General features: G+C 38.0%; 2 protein-coding genes and 1 pseudogene across 6 annotated transcripts; 2 read left to right on the plus strand and 1 right to left on the minus strand.

Moving 5' to 3' along the window:
• Positions 1-633: 633 nt before the first annotated feature.
• Positions 634-11,426, minus strand: LOC121894619 (homeobox expressed in ES cells 1-like). Of its 5 annotated transcripts, XM_042407337.1 has the most exons (7): positions 7,187-7,274; positions 6,935-7,074; positions 6,699-6,763; positions 3,903-4,045; positions 2,493-2,665; positions 2,179-2,280; positions 634-1,336 (listed from the first exon to the last, which is right to left on the minus strand). In XM_042407337.1, the coding sequence occupies exons 4-7, from the start codon at positions 4,021-4,023 to the stop codon at positions 1,130-1,132; spliced, it is 603 nt and encodes a 200-aa protein (XP_042263271.1). In that variant the 5' UTR covers positions 4,024-4,045; positions 6,699-6,763; positions 6,935-7,074; positions 7,187-7,274; the 3' UTR covers positions 634-1,129. The 5 variants fall into 5 exon arrangements, with proteins under 5 accessions (XP_042263271.1, XP_042263272.1, XP_042263269.1 ...); XM_042407338.1 differs by lacking the exons at positions 6,935-7,074; positions 7,187-7,274 and adding an exon at positions 11,372-11,426; XM_042407335.1 differs by having other exon boundaries at positions 6,699-7,074.
• On the plus strand, positions 6,699-8,389 carry LOC121892018 (annotated as a pseudogene).
• Positions 11,427-16,329: 4,903 nt separating the features above from the next.
• On the plus strand, positions 16,330-18,977 carry LOC121894618 (E3 ubiquitin-protein ligase TRIM39-like). Its single transcript, XM_042407333.1, has one exon. It carries the CDS (start codon positions 16,766-16,768, stop codon positions 18,185-18,187), a length of 1,422 nt encoding a protein of 473 aa, XP_042263267.1. The 5' UTR covers positions 16,330-16,765; the 3' UTR covers positions 18,188-18,977.
• Positions 18,978-22,690: the final 3,713 nt, after the last annotated feature.

Raw genomic sequence — 22,690 nt, forward strand, 5'->3', positions numbered from 1 at the left:
AAGTTCCTGTTAAAAAAAATTTTCATAAAAAATACAACTGTGGATCAAAGATCTCAAACTGTGCAGTGAATGACATCGTAACAAAGCAACAAAAAAGTGTTTCAGATCGGAAGTGATGATACAAAGCACAAAATAAAAATGTGAAAAGAAATTGGGGAGAAACAAGACCGTAATAATCTAATCAGCATCATGACAGCGAGTGGTTGGAAACAAATTTTTATCCAGGAATCCACAAAAAATAGTGGAAGATGGCTTTAATGTGAATACAGTTGATATGTAAAATTGTAATTACTGTATTTATTTGTTTGAGTTCTGTTAAGTTGCTTAGGTTCTCATTGGTAGATTTTCAACTTTTTCACCCAATATTTATTATGTTTTTTCAATATAAATTCAGTATATTTTTTTAAATACAGGATGAAAATTTAAAAAACGATTACTAGTCTGAAATTATGAAGAGTTTGGGTGATTCTTTAGCTTTTTTTTCTTTCCGGTAAACACTGTCAGAGATCTCACCAGTAAAAATCTGAACACTATCAAACTGATTCATCTTAATGATATACCAAAGGACTTTGTACTATGGCGAAGTTATGCAAGGGACAGACACAAGATTCAATACTTTACTTTGTTTTAATTATACTTTGTACAGCTTAGAAAACAGAAACCTATTCACATATTAAGACATTTTAATATTAAAGAGAGAGAAGGAGTGAGACACGCTGACCCCGAGCAGATCTTAAAACAAAGTTTGATCTCCAATCTGCCGAATCTTCAGGACAACATGGCATGCTTCCTCATATGCTTCACAGTTAGAGGAATCCTTTTTATGTCAGCTCAATTAAACATTAAATCATGTTTATTAAAAATCCAGATAATTACGGATTTCAAAAAGCCAAAAATGATCAGTTAGGATGTGTTAATAATCAAGATCAAGATATGACCCGGTTTGTAAGCAAACTGTGACTTTCATTTGTCACCATTTGTTTTCCACAGTTGTGTTTTTGCATGAATGTTTAGAAGGAAGGAAGGAAGGAAGAAGCTGGAAGAAGCTGATGATGTGCGGATAGTAAATTTACAAGTAAACAGCTGATCTTGCTTGTACATGATCAGAAACAGGATGAGTTCATGAGCATCATTCTTCCTCCTCTTCAACTTCAAGCTGAAGATGAGAGGCAAGCCGCTGGGCGAACTCAAGTTCACCTCGCACGTCCCTCTTGGCTTTCAGCTGACCTCTGACCTCGTGTTTGACCCTGAGGTCGGCTACAGCCGTCTGGACCAGCCGCAGTCGCGTTTCTCTGAGGGAACGCCTCAGCTTGGCCCGCCGGTTTTGAAACCAGATCTGACAAAGACAAAGAAAGAAATTGTGTTATGCTGTTATCCTTCCAACATTTACATTAGATTGTTTTTTACTTAAATTACTTAAAATACTGCATCTGGGAAAGTTTTCATATATATTCACTTTTAAGCCTTTATTTATTCATTGATTTTTGTTGTCAAATATCAAAAATATTCTCTTGAACTTCCTTTGTTGAAACATATGTTCTATTGAAAGGCAGCAGTGGGATCAGTGGAGGGAGCTTTATTAGCACTAATAGTAGTAGTAACAGTGGGCGAAGCTGTACAAGCACAGTTCAAAGCACAAAATTCAACCTTAAACACAAAATATTGGGAATTTTTTGGTATGAAAAAGGAAAAATATCAAGACTATAATAGCAGTAGTAGAGGTTGCATTACTGCTAAAAGTAGTAGTGATAGCTCATTAGCAGCAGCATCAGTAGCTGTGTTTAAAGTAGCAGTACAGCAGCCAATAATAGTACTGTAGTAAAAGTAGTAGAAGTACTGGCATTGTAGGAATAACAGTGTCGGTAAAAGTCGTATCAGTAGCAGCAACACTGGTGGTAGCATTATAGCAGTAGCAGCAGCAGTAGCACTAATAATGATAGTAACAGTATAGTTGTATTATAATAATAGGTGGCTGTAAGTCATATTAGCAGCAGCAGCAGCAGTGATAGTAGACAAATTCTCTGGGAAACAATAGATGTATTTTGGTATGAAAATGAAAACTTAAAATTATGACAGCAAAAACATTGACAGTTATGTGTCATTCGTGGTGTGTGTACATCATTGTGTGTGTGTATGTGTGTGTGTGTGTGTGTGTGTCAGTATCAGTGTTGTCTAAACCTGTATTCGGTCCTCGTCCAGGTCGAGTTTCCCTGCTAGCTGTTCCCTCAGCTGGATACCTGGATAACAGTTCACCTGAAACACTGTCTCCAATACATTCACCTGCAGGATACACACACACACACACACACACACACACACACACACACACACACACACACACACACACACACACACAGATATTAGCATACATTACAAACATAACCACAAAACAGTGGTTTTATATTGATTGTCCTCAACTTTATGACTTAACTGAACTCAGTGAACGAGTCTGAATGACTCATTAAATGATTGATGACTTATTGATGAATTACCTGGTTGTTGGTGAAGGCAGTGCGTGGTCTGCGTCCTGTATACCAGTTAGATGTCGGCCTGGTCGAGTTGAGCTGCTGAGGATGTTGTTGTTGTTGTTGTTGTTGTTGTTTATGACAGTGTTGTTGTTTAGAACGGAAACTGTTCCCTTTGTTCTCCTTCTCTGCTCCGACCTCTGGATTCACACAGATAAATCAAAGAGATGATCACACATGATACACCTTTTATAATTAAAATGTGGCAAATAATCAATTCATTCTCATAACATTAAACCAAACGAAGGGACTTTCCCAGTTCTTGGATGAAAGGATTGAACAGATGTTACAAACATCAACTGATACAAATCCAAATAACTTTATTCCCAGGTTTGAATGGTCTACCTAACAGTGATCTGTTTGATATCAAAACCCAAAATAAAAACCCTGGAAAAGTTTTGTAGGACTATTAAAAATCATGAACTATTAGGTTAATGAAACACCTACTTTAGTTTTTGTTATGTTTACAGTTCATTACAAGTTTATTACAATACAGGACAGTATCCTCCTCAATCAACAGACTAAATCAGCCAGAGTTAGTTTAGATGGATCTTTTTCATCCGTTATACCTAAACAGCTGCAAAATGAATGCAGTAGAAATTTACGTGCTGAGGAGAACAAATACAGGATTTTCTCATATAATTTTAATAAATTATATAAATAAATAATGCCTATATATTAAATGATATGTCCCAAAACTTTACAGGTGGACTCTTGGGATTGTTTCCTGTGTCAGTGTGTAGTTCAAAACCAACATTTCAAATTTCCCAAAGCAAAGGAAAATACTGAAAATTTGAAAATGTCAGATTGTTAATGAGTTTAATAAATATAGCAGCTAATTAGGGAGAACTGGTAGGAAACATCAATAAAAAATACTGAGCTCAGAAGTCATATAGTTACACAAATGAGCCAAAAGATTCAATCTCTGCATTTATAGGATATTTGCAAAACTTTTTAAATAAACAATTTTACTCTCAGTACATTTAGTATGAGCCTATTTTTACATTTAGTCAAGTACATTTATATGCAGTAACAGTTCTGTACAGGACATTTTGGTGCTCTGTGTCAATTAGATGGTGGTAAAGTTTGCAATGAAACCTTAAATGTGATTTCCCATTTTATTTTCTTGTCAACTATGTGAAACTCATTTAGATGTTACAGGGGGAAGAAAATGGCACTTTGATATTATAAATACATGATACATGACAAGGAGGAAATAATGGGTCAATTCTATATGTTTTTGCCACACATATAGTATCACACACACGTTTCATATAAGACTGAATGTTGGTGCCTCATCAATAAAACCCATCAGAGTTTAACTACTCAGTCAGCTTGTTCAGACAATTGTTCAAATTCAAAACTTTCTCTCCTCACCTGCCCAGGGTCGATGGAGTTTCAGACAGTTTCCAGGTCTTTCCGGCTCCAAATCCAAAATCCGCTCGATGGAAAACACCGGCCTGCTTCCTGCTGTCACAGCACCCAGAGTGGACGCCATGATGGATGGATGATCTGACTAACTGATAAATAAACAGATGGAGAGCAGAAAGCCTCCAGGTGTGATTACAACCCTACTGATAACAGCCAGAACAAGTTATCCTAGTCACTGTAAAGAAAAAAAAAGTTCCTCAAGTCAATTTGCTTTCATTTAAAATCTACTTGGTTTAAAAAAAAAAAAAAAATCAAGCCGGCAGAGACACTGTAGCTTCTTTAAGGAGCTGTGGTCTAAAATAAACTGAGAAGATGAATGGATGGTTTAGGTACATGTGAAGCAGCAGGACGACAAACTGCTGGATGCTTGTTTAAATGGGAGTGGAGGATTTACACTGGCTACCAATTAGAATTAAGAAGTGATTTTCCATGTGAATGAGATTCCCCGAGGTTCCTTACATACAGCAGCTAATCTCTGCTGAGTGAGTGTGTGTGTGTGTGTGTGTGTGTGTGTGTGTGTGCCAGTGAAAGACAGCATATTTTAATTTTTTTAGTTTGCTTAGTTTTTAAGTTTCACAATCAAATGCCAGAACTCTGCATAAAGAGAGAATATTTGCAAGCTTCGCAGCAAACAAAAAAAGCTTGCATTGATGAATGTGTGTATAGGTGTGTGTGTGTTGGTACCTGAGTTTCCCCTCAGGCTACTGTATGTGTGTGTATATGTGTGTGTGTGTGTGAGATTAGGGCGAGCAGCCTTTTTAAAAAACTGCCACAACTGTCACACAAACACAAAGCAGGATCACCTTCTTTTCTTCTGAATTACCAAAGTAGAAAATCAGTTTAGTTTTCACACTGAAAATACGTCCGTCCTTCTGTTACAAGTCTGCGACAGAGTTTAAACTAATAATAATAATAATGATAATGATGGCAATAATAATGATCCGGTGAGATCCACTAATGCTATTAGCCTAATCTGTATGTGTTGTGATGCAGATGAAGCTCGTAGCGTCTGAATGCAGATCGAAGCAGCAGGGAGGAAAACCTTTTCAGAACCAGATTAGCTCCTAATGAAGGACCGTTAGCAGCTTTAAACCGAGAGCACACTTGTTTATTTATCCTACAATGATGATGATGATGGGAGGATGTGATGACTATACAGACAGAGAAACTCAGATTCAGTGTGACTGGTGGAATACAGTTGAAGGAATAGTTCAACATTTTGGGAAATACACTTATTCTTTTTCTCCCTGAGAGTGAGATGAGGAGATTGATATTAATCTCATGTCTGTGCGTCGGCCTGCGTACAAAACTGGCTCTGTTATGAATGTGTTCAGTACATTTTATCAGTCTGTTTATTAGGTTTTGATATGTGTTTTGTTCGAGTGGAATAACAAACATGACCAGGCGTTGACTCTGGATCAGCATGTGATTCGATCCCATCTTTCCCAGCTGAGGAATATCACTATCAGGCCTATGAGCTGAGATGGAGATGATTATTCACACCTTTATATTATCTCATCTAGACTATTGTAACTCCGCTTTTACTTGTAGGAGGAAAGTGTCCCTGAATGCAGCTGCTAAACTCCTGACCAGGTCTTCATGTTCCTCCAATCCTGATCTCTTTACGCTGGCTCCCCATCATATTCAGAGTTCAGTTCAAGATTCTTGTCATTACTTTTAAAGCTCTGGATGATTTTGATTTTTATTTGTTTTCACATATGCAAAATATACAAGTTGATAATACATAGAAACAACAAAAAATTAGATGGAAAGGTGATGGAAAGGCTTGATCAGGACATTCTCCAATGCATACCTTACTCTATTACCAAAGGAGGAGAGAGAGAGAAAAAAAACAAAAGATAAGATTGCACATAATAGCAGACATTCATATATACAAGTACACAAAGTAATTAAAATGACTGGTCATTAGTGGGCAGTTATAAAATATGAAACGGCAGAGCGAGCGTTCATATGATTGAACCTCTGCGAATTAAACCAAACTGTAATTCAACAGACAGAGGCCTGAGTTTACAATTATTACAAGTGGAATAATTGTGGAATTAATGCCCCCATTAGAGATCTACTGCAGCCTTCTGTCACCAGCGGGTCTCTCTAAGGTCGTCTGATCAGGGTTTGTTGGTTGTTCGCTGCTCAAGACTCAAAACTAAAGGACGCTGTGCCTTTGAAGTCATGACTCCTAAACTCTGTAACTGTCTCCCATTGGATTTACGATCTGTGAATACCTTTAAAAAAAATAGCACAAGACTCACCTTTTTAGGATTGCCTTTGAGTTGTAATGTTCTTTTTATCCTTCTCTATGTCTATTTTATATATTGGTATTAATATATTGCTTTGTTTTTCTTTTATTTACTACTGTGAAGCACTTGTGATGTCTGATTTAGAAAAGTGCTATATAAATAAACTTTATTTACATATGTAGAGTTTATCCTTGAGGAACCATAAATATCCATAGAAAATTTCATGGAAATCTGGCCAATAGTTTATGGAATTCCTTATCAGAAGTCTGTATGAGTAAGTAGTACGTGACAAAATATCAAAATGTGTGGTTCAAAAAGTACCAATATTCAAATTAAACATAGATCACATATAAAATATGAAAAATGTAAATATGTGTGTCTACAGACAAATATACAGACATACAGAAGTGGTTTAACAGCACTGCACTCTGTCTATAAATCTACAGAGTGATATATCAGATAAAAACATTGGAACATAACTCACCTCTGGTCTCAGTTATTGAGTCATTTCATAGAAACGGTGTGATGAAGCTCCGCCTCTTACAGAACCTGATTCACCGGAAACAAACAGAGAGACGACACAGGTTGGAAAACAGACAATAAGTTGGAATACTAAAACTGCAATACTGCCACTTCAACCCGCTGCGACTTTTTCACGCCAAATGTAAGTATTATCAAAAACAAGACGCTTTCTAGAGGAGAATGGAGGCCACAATTAACTGATTTTTGTGTGTTCTGTCTGGTCTGTTTTTAGCTTCGCTCAGGGTGAAAATGTCTTTCCAGTCAGAGGAGGATCTCTCCTGTTCTGTCTGCCGCGACATTTATAAAAATCCTGTTATCCTGACATGCAGTCACAGCTTCTGTAAAGAATGTTTGCAGAGATGGTGAAGAGAGAAACAAATACATGAGTGTCCAGTTTGTAAGGAAAGACCTTTAATGAGTGATCCACCTTGTAATTTGGCATTAAAGAACCTGTGTGAGGCCTTTTTACTGAAGAGAGATCAGAGAGCTTCAGCAGGGTCTGAGGATCTCTGCAGTCTGCACTCTGAGAAACTCAAACTCTTCTGTCTGGACCATCAGCAGCCAGTGTGTCTCGTCTGTCTGCATTCAAAAACACACAACAACCACAGATTCAGACCCATCGATGAAGCTGCACATGATCACAGAGAGGAGCTCCAGAAATCCCTGAAGCCCTTAAAGGAGAAACTGAAGCTCTTTAAAGAAGTTAAAGAGAACTGTGATCAAACAGAAAAGCACATTAAATTTCAGACCCGAAACACAGAGAGGCAGATTAAGGAGCAGTTTAAGAGGCTTCACCATTTTCTACAAGAGGAAGAGGAGGCCAGGCTCGCTGCTCTGAGGAAGGAGGAAAAGCAGAAAAGTAAAGGTATGAAGGAGAAGATTGAGACTCTGAGCAGAGAGATAGCAGCTCTTTCGGATATAATCAGAGCCACTGAGAAGGAACTGAGAGCTGAAGACGTCTCATTCCTGCAGAACTACAAGGCTGCAGTGAAAAGAGTCCAGCAGCGTCCCCTGCTGGATGATCCAGAGCTGGTCTCAGGAGCTCTGATAGATGTGGCCAAACACCTGGGCAATCTGACCTTCAACATCTGGAACAAGATGAAGGAGATGGTCTCCTACACTCCTGTGATTCTGGATCCAAACACTGCTCATCCAGAACTCATCCTGTCTGAAGATCTGACCAGTGTGAGATGTGGAGAGAGACAGAAGCTTCCTGAAAACCGAGAGAGGCTTGAATATCGCTCTGTCCTGGGCTCCGAGAGCTTTAACTCAGGGACTCACAGCTGGGATGTTGAGGTTGGAGACAGTACAGGCTGGTTTCTGGGAGTGGCAGAAGAGTCTGTCCTGAGAAAGGGAATCATAGGCATACTGTATGAATATGGGAGACTGGGATTCTTTAATGGAAAATATACAGTACAGTCCCCACTGGGCTCCTCCACTGTTCTCTCAGTGAAGAGGCTCAAGAGGATCAGAGTTCATCTGGACTGGGACAAAGGAAAACTGTCATTCTCTGATCCTGATACTAACACACACATACGCACCTTCACACACATCTTCACTGAAAGGCTGTTTCCATACATTTACACTAGCAAAGAATTTCAACTCAACTTTTTACCAATGAAGGTGTTTGTAACAACAGAACAGGACAGTTAGATGATGATTTTAACAATGGTACATGAAGTAAGAAAGTACTTAGCTAGTAGATTCAGGTTTTTATGATTATGAATGTCAAAAGTGACTCATAGTCCTTTTATACATAGTTCATAGTGTAGTGGTGTCTTTGTGTGTATTCTAGAAATGCTTCTGCCTCTATCTTATGACAGTTGTTGCTACTATCTTTGCCAGAGAATTTAAATAATGTGCTTTGATGTATTTGTTTCATATGTGCAATTTGGCAGCTAGTGTTTTAAATACTCAACCAATTTCAAACCCTTCCATGTATCTTACATGTTATGGATGTGAAAGAAGGCGCTTGAGTTAAGGCAGCTCTTCTGCCCAGACTTGGTGCTATAATAGGAGGCACTGCTTCGCAGGATAAATTCAGGAAATAAAAGTCTGTTCTTCACAGTAAACACCACAGATTGTACTAAAGATTGTGGTGTGATTGCCTACAGCCTTGCTCTGCAAGACAGACACTGATGCACATCTCTGGTGATTTTTGGTAGGTCTAGGTAAACACTCTAAAACTGAGGGTGAAATTCAGCACTTTAACTAAATAACCGTTTACTTCAGCCACATGACAGAGTTCAACATGCATGTGTTGTAAAATCTCTTAATGGTATAAATATGTTCACTTGAAAGACCAGAATTTTGGTCCAAAGCCAATTCTAAAGCAACACTCACTGCACTGAATTATTATTATTATTATTTTATACTTGTTTCTTACTGTTTTTCTTTACTGGTTTTCACTTCACAGTGAACTCCAGCAAATCTTGGACTGCATCAAATATTTACAATAACCGACTCCACTGTAGAGCTCATTTAAACACTATATATCCATCTATAAAAAAGTCATTTAACATCTCTTCATGCAGACGGCCCTGTCTAAGGGCTTCAGTTATCATTGTGTTCTTTAAATATACAATCATTTTAATTATTTTCTGTCTCCTGTCTTCTGTCTGATTACTCTCATTGTAAGTCTGAATAAGAAAATACACTAAATAACAACAATTTATTATTAATAATCTAACCTGCTGTGCTGCCTAAGTACAACACAGAGCAGCTAGCATGGCTGTAAACTCGTACTCTTGTTTTTTGATGACTTGGCTTGTAAAACCAATAAAGAATTAAGTAAAAAGGGAAATTTTGATCTCATGTACAGAAGTGTGTATTAGCTGCACAAAAAAAGAAGTTGAAATATTTCCATTTTTTTGCCTGAAAATTTCAGGCATGAGTAGTTACTATATAATACTCTTGAAGTAGCATATCTCTATGGATATTACACAAAATAATATGGGACACTTTAGAAAATATTACAGGAAACTAGCATGTAAAATTCTCTGTAAAACATATAGAAATTTCTTTACTTATTTTATTGCAGGCCTGAAGTATTCACTGTAATGAAGGAAAAAAACTGAAGTATCATAAAATTATTATAGTTTTTAGAAAATATTCTAGTGAAAACATTGATTTCCTCAGCGTGCGAGTGGACATCTTACCTAGGGGTCCACAAACAGCTCTGATGACTTTTTGTACCCAAACAAAGAAAAACCAGCAATGACCTACCAATTTGTCTGCCACCATTTTCCATAAAATGTATATTTTGTCAGTGGTGGAAAGTAACTAAGTAAATTTACTCAATAACTGTACTTAAGTACAATTTTGAGGTACTTGTACTTTCCTTGAGTACTATTTTACTACCTACAACTACTTTATACTTCCACTCCACTACATTTCAGAGGGAAATATTGTACTTTTTGACATTCTATAGCTTTAGTTACTTTTCAGATGAAGATTTCACACAAAGGATAATATAACAAGCTTTTAATATACAACACATTGTTAAAGATGAAACCAGTGGTTTCCAACCTTTTTGGCTTTTGACATCTTACAAAAAACAGTGTGTAGTCGGGGTCACATTTCAGATGTTTATGAGTTGTTAAAAGCTCCACCAAATAGTGATTTTTCCCTCTAAACTTCTCACATGGTTTCATTTCAATAAATGTTCAAATGATCCAAAAAATTGGAGAATAGAGAAAACTGAAAACAGATTTGTTTATCAGAACTTTGTTTTTTCTTCTTTCCTCTCCCATTAATCATCTCACGACCCCTCAGATTTATCTGGTGACCCTTTGGAGGGGCCCGACCCCTAGGTTGGGAACCACTGGACTGAACTAGCTAACTGTATATAAAGTAGTTGAAACTAGCTCCACCTCCAGCAGCTACAACAGTAACATGCTGCTCTAACACTGATGCTTCAGTATTAATAATCTAATGATGTCATATATAATAATATATCAGTCAGAGGGACCAAACCACTACTTTTACTGCAATACTTTAATTACATTTTTGCTGCTAATACTTATGTACTTTTACTTAAGTAGGATTTTTCATGCAGGATATTTACTTGTAATGAAATATTTTTACATTGTTGTATTGGTTCTTTTATTTCAGTAAATGATCTGAATACTTCTTCCACCACTGGCTAAAATAAACCTGTTTTCTGCTGTAACTGCAAAACTTTGAACTCTGGTGTAACAGTTCAAAAGGTCTCCGGTTTATTTTATACCCGGTGCCGGTTTTTACGTCATCCCAAACGTGCTGTCTTGGCCAATCAAATACGAGCAAGCATTTCCAATAGCAAACAGTAGCTGCGTAGCTTCTAGTAGCGTTGTGCTAATCCCTCGGTGTTTAACTACATGATGGCTTCGAGTTGTCGCCGTGATAAGTGTCTAGAGTTGTAATATTGTTCTTCAAATGAGTACAAACAGCGTCTGGTGTGTGATAATAAAGCTGTTGTCGGATGGGAGGAGACACACGCGGCGGACAGGGACAACACTGAACACCAGGAGGCTGAAATTTCAACTGACTGCTCACTCCAGCGTCTGATTGTGAGTTTTAACGTCACAGAAAGTCGACTTTAAGTGACATTAAGTTTAAAGGAACTTCCTGGGGAGGGAGAGGAGCTAACAGTACCTTAATTTTGTGCTTCTGTCTCATGTGTTTGCAGCCTCAGTCGGAGAGAAAAATGGCTTCCAAGTCAGAGAAGGATCTGTCCTGTCCCGTCTGCCATGACATCTTTAGAGATCCTGTTCTCCTGTCATGTAGCCACAGCTTCTGTCATGTCTGTGTGACGGAGTGGTGGAAATGTAGTCAAAAGACTGAGTGTCCGCTTTGTAAGAGATCATCCAAAAACAAACCACCTCGTAACTTGGCGTTGAAGAACCTGTGTGAGGCCTTTTTGTTGGAGAGAGATCAGAGAGCTTCAGGAGGATGTGAGGCTCTCTGCAGTCTGCACTCTGAGAAACTCAAACTCTTCTGTCTGGACCATCAGCAGCCAGTGTGTGTTGTTTGTCTGCATTCAAAAACACACACCAACCACAGTTTTAGACCCATAGGTGAAACTGTAAAGGATCACAAAGAGGAGCTTCAGAAATCTCTGAAGCCCTTACAGGACAAACTGAAGCTCTTTAAAGAAGTTAAAGAAAACTTTGATCGAACAGCAGAACTCATTAAGATCCAGGCCAGACATGCAGAGCGCAAGATCAAGGAGCAGTTTAAGAGGTTTCACCAGCTTCTACAAGAGGAAGAGGAGGCCAGGATCACTGCTCTGAGGGAGGAAGAGGAGCAGAAAAGTAAAGTTATGAGGAGTAAGATTGAGGTTCTGAGCAGAGAGATAGCAGCACTTTCAGACACAGTCAGAGCCACAGAGGAGAAGCTGAGAGCTGAAGATGTCTCATTCCTGCAGAACTTCAAGGCTGCAGTGGAAAGAGTCCAGCAGCGCCCCCTGCTGGATGATCCTCAGCTGGTCCCAAGAGCTCTTATAAACGTGGCCAAACACCTGGGCAACCTGACCTACAGCATCTGGTTCAATATAATGAAGACTGTCTCCTACTCTCCTGTGATTCTGGATCCAAACACCGCTAATTCAGGACTCATTGTATCCGAAGATATGACCAGTGTGAGACGTGGAGAGGGAGAACTGCTCCCCGAAAACCCCGAGAGGTTTGACTGCTACTGCTCTGTCCTGGGATATGAGAACATTATCTCATGGATACCTAACTGGGACATTGAAGTTGGGAACAATACAGACTGGAGACTGGGTGTGGCAAACGAGTCTCTGAGGACAAAGGGACCCATATTATCTGGATTATGGATGATTATGTACTACAGGGGTGAATATAAAGTACACGCCCCACCGGATAAACCCATTACGCTCCCCATCGACAAGAAGCTAAAAAGGATCCGAATTCATACGCACTGGGTCGAAAGAAAAGTATCATTCTCTGATCCCGATACCGATAGACACATACACACCTTCAAACACACTTTCACTGAAAATTTGTGTCTGTACATTAACACCGTGAACGAGCATCCAATCAAGATATTACCATTCGAGTTTTCTGTAAAGATGGAACGGCCTCAACAAGCAGAAGATATTTAACTTGGACGAACAGTGACAGTGCACTTAATAATGACATTATGAAAACAAAGGGAATGGAGGCGCCGCTCACAGATGCAAAAACATGAAAACATAATGTGGATGGTGGTGAAAAAGCTCCACAAAGACCTCTGAAAAAAGAAAACAGGGAAACTTTCTTTAAAGTTTAATTGGCAGTGTTAATTTCAAGGTTGCAGTTAAGTCAGGTGACGTGACTCATATTCTGGGTGTTGCATACTTTTTTGGCACCAACTGAAATTTACATAAGCCGTCACATAACAAAAACAGGAAATGACTGTCAGGTCAGATTCGTAGTCTTCTTTACTTATCACTCACATAGTTCCGCATTTAATTCAGAAGTTTGCAACATTTAACATTTTAGACATTTGGTGTCTTTGGTTAAATGAAGAAAAAAATGTTTTTTTTGTTTAGTTTTTCTTTAAATATTTGGAAAAACATGTATTTCAAAGTAGATTTACTTAAGAGCTCTATAGAAGCCGTTCCAATATACTGTAAGAGTCACCACATGTAGTCTGCTTTAAAATCCTTGTTAGTATGTTCATGTTGAAGACCAAACTTAAGTTTAAAGTCACTGACAAGTCTATAGATATTTTAAATGTATCTTCCTATTTCTAAGTCTCCTATAGTTCATTTCTGATTGTAACTGTTTGTGTCACAACAACACAATCAGGTGAAAAGTTCATTTCTAAAACACAATGTATCCATAAAAACAAAAAGGTATTTTAACTGCATACTTGATTTAACATCAGGGACATAGAACACAGGATCTTGGAGCTGGAGGTTTCATTTTGAGTTCAGACTTAATATCAAAGGTTTTATCGTACACATTAATGTCTTTAATATATCAGTTCTTTTTGGATATGTGGTCTGTCACAGGTGAACTTATGTCACTTTCATATTTATAGGTCTTCCAGGGGCACAGATTTCAAAACATAGCACTGCTCTTAGAGCTTAAAGCTGTACTTAAATTCATTTTTTGCTGTGTGCACTTTAAAAGCTTTAGTAAAATTTGAACAGATTTTCCTGTTTTGTTAGAAGCAGTTATGCATCATGTTCTCTCTCGCTGGACTAGAGCTGCAACGCTTTGTTGATTAATCAACTGACAAAAAATTAATCAACTTTTTATAATTAATGAATCATTTTTCAAGCAAAAATGCCAAAAAATTCTCTGATTCGAGCTTCTCAAATTGAAGATCTGTTAATCTTATGTGTCATATATGACAGTTAATTGAATATTTTTGGGTTTTGGACTGTTGGTTGGACAACAGGACATCTTAAGAAGTCTCCTGACAACTCATTGACTAAATGATTGAACCAAAATAATCAGCAGATGAATCGATATTGAAAATCGTTAATTGCAACCCTACTCTGGACAAAAAAAAATCTCTCAGGTCATAATGAATATCCTGTAAATATGAGCTATCAAGTGAAATAAAGTGATACATATCAATCTATAATACTTGTAATTCCAGTTTATTCCACTTGGACCTATGACATAAATATAGCAAAAACTTTTTCAGTGTCTCCAGTCCAATCTGTCTAATCTGTTTGTTGATTAACATGTTTTACATTTTTCTTGACAAATGCCTCAATGACTTCAAAGTGCAATCAAATATCACTAACTGAAGCCATAAGTTTAATCAAAATCTCTAATTGTCAATACAAATTTAGCAAGATTCACAAATTTGGAATTTCTTCTTCTGTGCTGCTGTATTGGGTTGCAATGGATTGTAAAGTGTTCATATTTTTGAATATGCCGCCTGTACATGGGGAATAACTTCTATTGCAAAGTAAACTATTTTAAAGATCAGAGTTTTTTTAAAGGGAGAATTCAGGGTAAAAGTACTAACTGCTTTATATACAACACTTACTGTTACAGTAGCGAGTGAAGCTTGTGTACATTGTGACTGTAGTGGGTTACACGGATGAAAAGTGTTTTGTTTTTCACATGAATGCGGAAAATAAAGCTTTCCGAGTGCTGCTCAACCATTTCTCTTCTATTTTTCTTATATATAATTTTGTGAAATACACAAATTTGTTCATACATTCTTGAATTTATAATGAGGGAGAAGGAGTAGATGGCATTTGTGGTGGAAATTTACTGACTGTAATGGAAATTTACTGAGATGCTTAGTTTCTATTAGACCAGGGTCACTCATAACACTCAAATCTGTGTTTTTTGTTATATTTTATCAGGCCCAGTTTAAAGATAAGATACCGGTTTGTCCTTGCAGGAATCTTCTTGTGTCTGTCTCCAGGTGCAAGACAGCCCTGAAATGGCGAGATTAGGGAGTTGGAAGTCTGTATAAAGTGTGAACATTGACTGAACGCTCAGCATTCTGTATGCTCCGTTTGAGTTTACACTTTGCTTCCTGGATCCAGAGTAAATGCTTCCGTGTAAGACAACAGAGACCTGGCCAGAGAGTTTTATTTTTATACATGAACATTTTAAGGATTTTAACATGATAATTATACTTTTTGTGTGTCAACACACATTATTGTTCCAAGCAGAGTATTTTCATGTCTTAATACATGTCTGGAGGGGATCTTTAAAGATCAGACATGTCATGTCTGTACATTAATCACAGAGCAGGAGTCAGGATGTGGTTAGCCTAGCTTAGCATAAAGACTGGAGACAGCTAGCCTGGCTTTGCCAAAAGTTAAAAAATGCATCAGTTGTTCTGTGTCTGAGTGTAGGTAAGTTCAGTATGGAGGGTAAGTGTTGACTAAATAATTGTAAACCTAATGACATTCCCATCAGCCTCAGCTACACCTTGTTTTTATTGCTAATTAACAAATCTTAGCATGCTAACACACTAAAGCTCAAAGCATCACTGTGCCGAACACATCCTGGCAGAGCAGCTAGCATGGCTGTAGACTCTTAGTCTTGTTTTTCTGTGTTACTGATTTACTTGATAAATTCATCAGGGATGCTAATATGTAATAAGAATGGTTAAAATAAGATAAATATAACCTTACATATCTTTACATGAAGCCAATGTACTTATCAAAGAGCACGGGTGGGAAGTATGTGGGAGATTATTATTTGAATACATTTTCAATTTCCTTCTATCACCTACACATCACTATATATGTAAAGACAGGGAAACATATACAAATGAACATACTCAGGGTTTAACGTTTATGTTTTTTTTCACTTGCCCAGTCAGGCAAGTGGGTCAGAAATCTACTTTCTCCTATACAAATTGTTTTATTTATTAGTGGTTATCAAATAACAACAACTAAAGTTAACTGTCATGTCACTTTAAGTAAATGTTTGTTTCACGCATCACACCACTAGCCTAGACAATTCTTGATTGGCCAATGGTGCAGGCCAATATCCTCTGATGTGTGCCAGAGAATACGAACATAATTTATGATACGATGAAGATCGAAAAAAAAATAACTGAAACATTTTTTATTTTATTATTTTTTACTTTTTTTTCACCACTTGCCTCGATCTGGCAAGTTGCTAGATTACCTGCCCCGGGCGATCGGGCAAGCCTTATTGGTGAACAATTCAACATACATGACTAGTTTTACAAGCCTAAAATATACAAGGAGCAATTACAGATACTTTTGGAATGAAACCCAACCTGTTGTATTAGAGAAGCTCCACCCCTCACCTGACTCTCATGAGACAAACAGGACACATAAGTTGTTTGTCTTCCTCACTGAAGAGTCACACACAGATACTGAGAAACAGTCAATACGACTCACTTTCAGACACTGACGACGCTGTATGAGGGAATACTGGAATACAGGAATACTGACACTTCAAACTGCTGAGACTCCACGTACTGAATGTAAGTTTTACAAAAAACACGCCTGAAAAGTGAGAGGGATTTTCATGTAAACATCTACGAAGAGGAGGAAAGCCACAAGGGATTGATCTTTGTGTAGAGAAAATGGCTTCAAGACCAGAAGAGGAGCTTTCCTGTCCTGTCTGCCATGACATCTTTAAAGATCCTGTTGTCCTGACATGCAGCCACTGTTTCTGCAAAGACTGTCTTAAAACATGGTGGAGAGGTAAACAAAAACAAGACTGTCCAGTTTGTAAGAGAACATCGTCTAAGGGAGAACCACCTGTTTGTTTGCCACTGAAGAACCTGTGTGAGGCCTTCTTGCTGGAGAGACGTCAAAGAGCTTCAGCAGGGTCTGAGGCTCTCTGCAGTCTGCACTCTGAGAAACTCAAACTCTTCTGTCTGGACCATCAGCAGCCAGTGTGTCTCATCTGCAGAGATTCAAAAGCACACAACAACCACAGATTCAGACCCAATGATGAAGCTGCACAAGATCACAGAGAGGAACTCCAGAAATCCCTGAAGATCTTACAGGACAAACTGAAGGTCTTTGAAGACGTTAAAGGAAACTGTGATCAAACAGCAAAACACATAAAGGTCCAGGCCAGAGACACAGAGAGACAGATTAAGGAGCAGTTTAAGAATCTTCACCATTTTCTACAAGAGGAAGAGGAGGCCAAGATTGCTGCTCTGAGGGAGGAAGAGGAGCAAAAGAGTCAGATAATGAGGGAGAAGACTGAGGCTCTGAGCAGAGAGATAGCAGCTCTTTCGGATATAATCAGAGCCACAGAGGAGGAGCTGAGAGCTGAAGACGTCTCATTCCTGCAGAACTACAAGGCTGCAGTGGAAAGAGTCCAGCAGCGTCCCCTGCTGGATGATCCAGAACTGGTCTCAGGAGCTCTGATAGACGTGGCCAAACACCTGGGCAACCTGACCTTCAACATCTGGAACAAGATGAAGGAGGTGGTCTCCTACACTCCTGTGATTCTGGATCCAAACACTGCTCATCCAGAACTCATCCTGTCTGAAGATCTGACCAGTGTGAGACGCGGAGAGAGACAGAAGCTTCCTGAAAATCCAGAGAGGTTTGATAAATTCAGCTTCGTCCTGGGCTCTGAGGGCTTTAACTCAGGGACTCACAGCTGGGATGTTGAGGTTGGAGACAATGCTGGCTGGTTTGTGGGTGTGGTTGCAGATTCTGTTGAGAGGAAGGAAAGCATAGGTTTACTGGCCAAATTATGGAGAATAGGATTATATGAGGGTAAACACAAAGCATTTTCCCCGCTACATCCCCACACCGTTCTCTCAGTGAAGAAGCTGCAGAGGATCAGAGTTCATCTGGACTGGAACAGAGGAAAACTGTCATTCTCTGATCTTGACACTAACACACACATACACACCTTCACACACGCGTTCACTGACAGGCTGTTTCCATACATTTACACAAACAAAGAAATTCCACTTCAGATACTACCAGCGAAGATCTCAGTTACAACAGAACAGCTCAGTCAGAGAAGGAGAACATGAGGATTTTAACAGTGAAACACAATATGCCACTAAAACTTTGGAAGCTATACTTTTCTGACTCTTTATTTTTACATCTCTGACTGCTGAAGCCTCATATTAGCTTCAGTTGAATTTTAGAATGAACTTTACAGTACGGTTGTGCAATATGGACAAAATCCAATATCACAATATTTTTGACCAAATACCTCAATACTGATATTGTGGCAATATTGCAGGGATGACTATTGGTGCTTTCACAAAATATTTACACAAGATTTTTGATTAATAATCATCAGTAATGTGGGTATAATGACTAAGTAGGTAGTCAGAAAAAGACATCACGTTATTGTACTGCAGCCTTTAAAACCAGGAAAAGACAACATTAAAGCCATTTCGTGATATTATGATAGATTTTGTCTCTACAGTATAGAGATGAGGAATGATTACACTGACCAGAAACTCTTTCAGTGTACATACATATCCCCTTCACAATGGTTTGTAAAAAATAAAATGGTGATCCCTTAAATTATCATCTAGCACCAACCTTAAAAAAGCTAAAAATGTAATTTGTCCAATAGCTTGATTTATGACCAAATATCTACAAAACCTTGTGTTTCATGGTAACAAACAAATGTTGGCATGCTAACATGCTAAACCAAATTGCTGTTTATGGTAAACATTATATCTGCTAAGCATCAGTATGTTAGCACTGATATTGTGAGCATGTTAGCATGTTAGCATTTGCTTCAAAGCCCTGCTGTGCTTAGCTATAGCCTCAATGAGCAGTTAGCATGGCTGAAGAGACCCTTAACCTGTGTCCAAAATTCATATTAAATATTAATTCTATACATACTAATGTTTATAGTATGTTGTTAAAACAAAAACAATTATTTATACTATCAGAATATGATGCAGTGTGTGTGATGTTGTCAGTCAGACTGTCACTAAGTTAATACTTATTTTTGTTTTATTACATCTTTCTGGAGCTGTTTCACAACCACCTACAATTAATTTGAATGTTTTCTTGTTTTTAGTATGCATATTATCTGGTTTGAGTATATGTCATTTCATCACTTTTCCAGTCTGAACACTTCAAACTTAAAACCTGCTTAGATTTAGTATGTAATACTATGGATTTGGTACAAGCTGCATGTCTTGTAAATGTAAGAACTGATGCCTTCTATGCTGTTTCTCTCATTGCAATTCCCTCTGAATAAGTGAATTTGGTAAATGAACAACATGTAAACCATTAAATATTGAAGTATGTTGGCATTGTGAATTATAACCTGTTGTGTTTGCTACCAATTATTTTTGGTCACTTTGCCCAATAACTAATAAAACAGACACGCTGTCACAAAAAACAAATGTTAGTTGTGTTTTTTTCTTTCTCCTTTCATTCTCAGTCAGTCAAATTCCTGCATTATTTTGATGAGCTTTCATCCACCTTGATGCTAATCTTTTAAAACCGTTCTATTGTGGGAGCTAATTTTACTGCCATGCATTTACAGTATATGTAAGAAGCTGGTCAGTACATTCAACTGGAAATGCAGCCAGTCCTGAAAAGCAACATGTCACATTTACCTTAAACAGTTCACATACTCTGAATCTTACAGGAGGAGCAGCTGAAGGAAACAAGGAAAAAAATTGAAATAATAAGTTGGAATATTCCTCCTACAAAATAATCCTCTTTGTCCTCTGGCTTTATACTCTGCATACTGAATAAAACAGACAGAACTTTAATACACAATACAGATAATCAAAATGACACATATTCTATGGGAAACATTACATATTTACATATGAAGCCAACAACTCCAACATTATAGCTCATAATAGGATGGAGTATCTTTGTAATCACAGAATAAACATGGGAAATAAATACCATGGTAATTACAGAGGTAATAAACTGATAATATGTTGGTCTATCCTAATAATTTAACAATTATTATTTATTTGTTTTTTTCTCATGGGGTAATAATGGGGCAAGAGTGTAATACTGGGAAAAAAACATCTAAATAATAACACAATAATAACAATAACATTATAATCACAATAATCAGGTTATGTCAGTGTTAAATTCTCTCAATGATTACTCAGTAATAATGCTGTAAAACTAGTTGGAGAGTAATACTGGGGCTATATTTAACTTGGAAAAATGAAAAAGAGGGTAATACACGAGTAAAGCTGTGTAATAACACAACAGTGAAGTATTAATAGACCCATGTTGTGACAGTACTCATGGAGTAACATCATTTTAATCCCCTCATAATCACAAGAAAATGACAGAAATCACCTTCACTATCACCAGAAATAAATGCTCAAAGTTCTCACAGAATAGAAAATGCATCATCATTTGTTTATACTTAATTGGTTATCTTACTTCTAATTAAACACCAGAGGCCAGAGTCATTGCCTGGAAACACAGACGGTAGTTTCTGTGAGATAAACACAGACTGGGGCTTGAAAAATGAGGAACCTTGGTTGTATAGAGAAGTGTGCCACACCTTTTGCCGTTTAATCCATGCACATGCAGTATGCAGCAGTTCCTGATTGTGTCATCTGTAAATAAAACTCAGACTTTAAGATCAGGGTTTGCATACCGAGTCCTGAGAGAAGTTAGGTTTAGGCAACAAAAGCACATAACATTAGGTAAAAATTGTGGTTACGGTTGTATGTCTCATGCTCTCAAGTAAACTCACATGACCATAAAATGAAGTAGAAACAGGTGGTTTAGTATTTTACACCTAGATTCATAGTCATTAGTCAGATAGCATGTGTTTCCAGGTAGTGACTCATGGTTTTTGTGTTTAGTTTGAAGCAATACAGCCAATATATGGAGGTGCTTTATGATTTTCTAGCCCTGATTGAACTGTTATTACACAGTTTGTGTTTCCAGGTAAGAAATCAATCAGTTTAGAATTGAAATGTTTGTGAGAGAAAAGATCTTTCAGAATTTTGTTTGATTACTACAGATGGTGATTTCCCATTACCCTGTCTGTACTGTGAGAACATAAAACTAACAAGATGAAGGAGATGATGGTCTCCTACACTCTTGTGATTCTGGATCCAAACACTGCTCATCCAGGACTCATCCCGTCTGAAGATCTGACCAGTGTGAGAAACAGAAGCTTCCTGACAGTCCAGAGAGGTTTGATTACTATCATATTGTCCTGGGCTCTGAGGGCTCACAGCTGGGATGTTGAGGTTTGTTGGTTTGGTAGCGAGTGAGTCTGTCCAGAAGAGGAAAACATCCATCTTGTTTATCTTGAATAGGGTTCTTTGATGGTATACACAGAACACATTCCTTATCAGATCCCTCCACTGCTCTCTCAGTGAAGAAGCTCCAGAGGATCAGAGCTTATCTGAACTGAAATAAAAGGAAAACTGTAATTCTCTGATCCTGATACTGACACACACCTACACACCATCACACACACTTTCACTGACAGACTTTAACACTGTAAATATACGCCCACTGAAGATAATACCAGTAAAGCTCTCTGTATGGTTGTGTTAAGACAGCACTGTGTGAAAAACACCGCCCCCTCACTAATTTAAACGATGATAGATAGTCTGTTCCTGTTCACTGTGGTCTTTAAACTCCAGTCTGCCTTCACATGAACGCAGACCTCTGAGAACAGCGGCTTGCCATTCTCTTCCTGTTCATGCTTGAACTTGGTGTTGTAGATGTGTCGGGTTAAGCTGCTGGTACTGGAGCAGTTCAGAGTGGTAAAAGTGTTATTCATATACTGATAGCAGATGGCAGGTGAGGTAGAGGATTGTGCCCTGATCAGCCTGTTCAAAATGCTCCATGTACAAGTCAGCTACAACGGGAGAGATCATTTTCATTATCGATTCATCTGCCAATTATTTTCTCCATTAATCGATGAATTGTTTTGTCTATAAAACGTCAGAAAACAGTGAAAAATGCCTGTTATAGGTGAAACCTTCAAATGTTTTTTTTTGTCTGATCAATCGTTCAAAATCCAAAGATATTTAGTTTTCTGTCATATATGACATAAAAGTCATATCCAAAGTCAGATCTTCTCATCTGAGAAGTTGCAACATGTAAATGTTTGGTATTTTCAACATGTCCTCCACTGTTGGATAAAACTTCTTCAAGAGGTCGCAGGAGAGGATTCCCTTTCATTCAGAGGAGGATCTCTCCTGTTCTGTCTGCCAGGACATCTTCAAAGATCCTATTGTCCTGACATGCACCCACAGCTACTATAAAGACTATCAGAAGAACTGGTGGAGAGAGAAACAACACATGAGTGTCCAATTTGTAAGAGAAGATCATATATGTACAAACCACCTGTCAGTTTGGCTTTAAAGAACCTGTGTGAGGCCTTCTTACTGGAGAGACATCAGAGAGCTCCAGCAGGGTCTGAGGATCTCTGCAGTCTGCACTCTGAGAAACTCAAACTCTTCTGTCTGGACCATCAAGGGTCAGATGATGAAGGAGAAGATTGAGACTCTGAGCAGAGAGATAGCAGCTCTGTCAGACACAGTCAGAGGAGGAAC

Source organism: Thunnus maccoyii, chromosome 3 (assembly GCF_910596095.1).
Source record: "Thunnus maccoyii chromosome 3, fThuMac1.1, whole genome shotgun sequence".
Lineage (NCBI taxonomy): Eukaryota > Metazoa > Chordata > Actinopteri > Scombriformes > Scombridae > Thunnus > Thunnus maccoyii.

Excerpts from the sequence above, each read along its gene's own strand:
- LOC121894618 (XM_042407333.1), top strand. The coding sequence starts at position 16,766 with ATGGCTTCAAGACCAGAAGAGGAGCTTTCCTGTCCTGTCTGCCATGAC.
- LOC121894619 (XM_042407338.1), bottom strand. The coding sequence starts at position 4,023 with ATGGCGTCCACTCTGGGTGCTGTGACAGCAGGAAGCAGGCCGGTGTTT. Across the intron at positions 2,666-3,902 it reads ACTCCATCGACCCTGGGCAG|AGGTCGGAGCAGAGAAGGAG; the intron begins GTGAGGAGAGAA and ends GTGTGAATCCAG. Across the intron at positions 2,281-2,492 it reads CTGCCTTCACCAACAACCAG|GTGAATGTATTGGAGACAGT; the intron begins GTAATTCATCAA and ends TGTATCCTGCAG.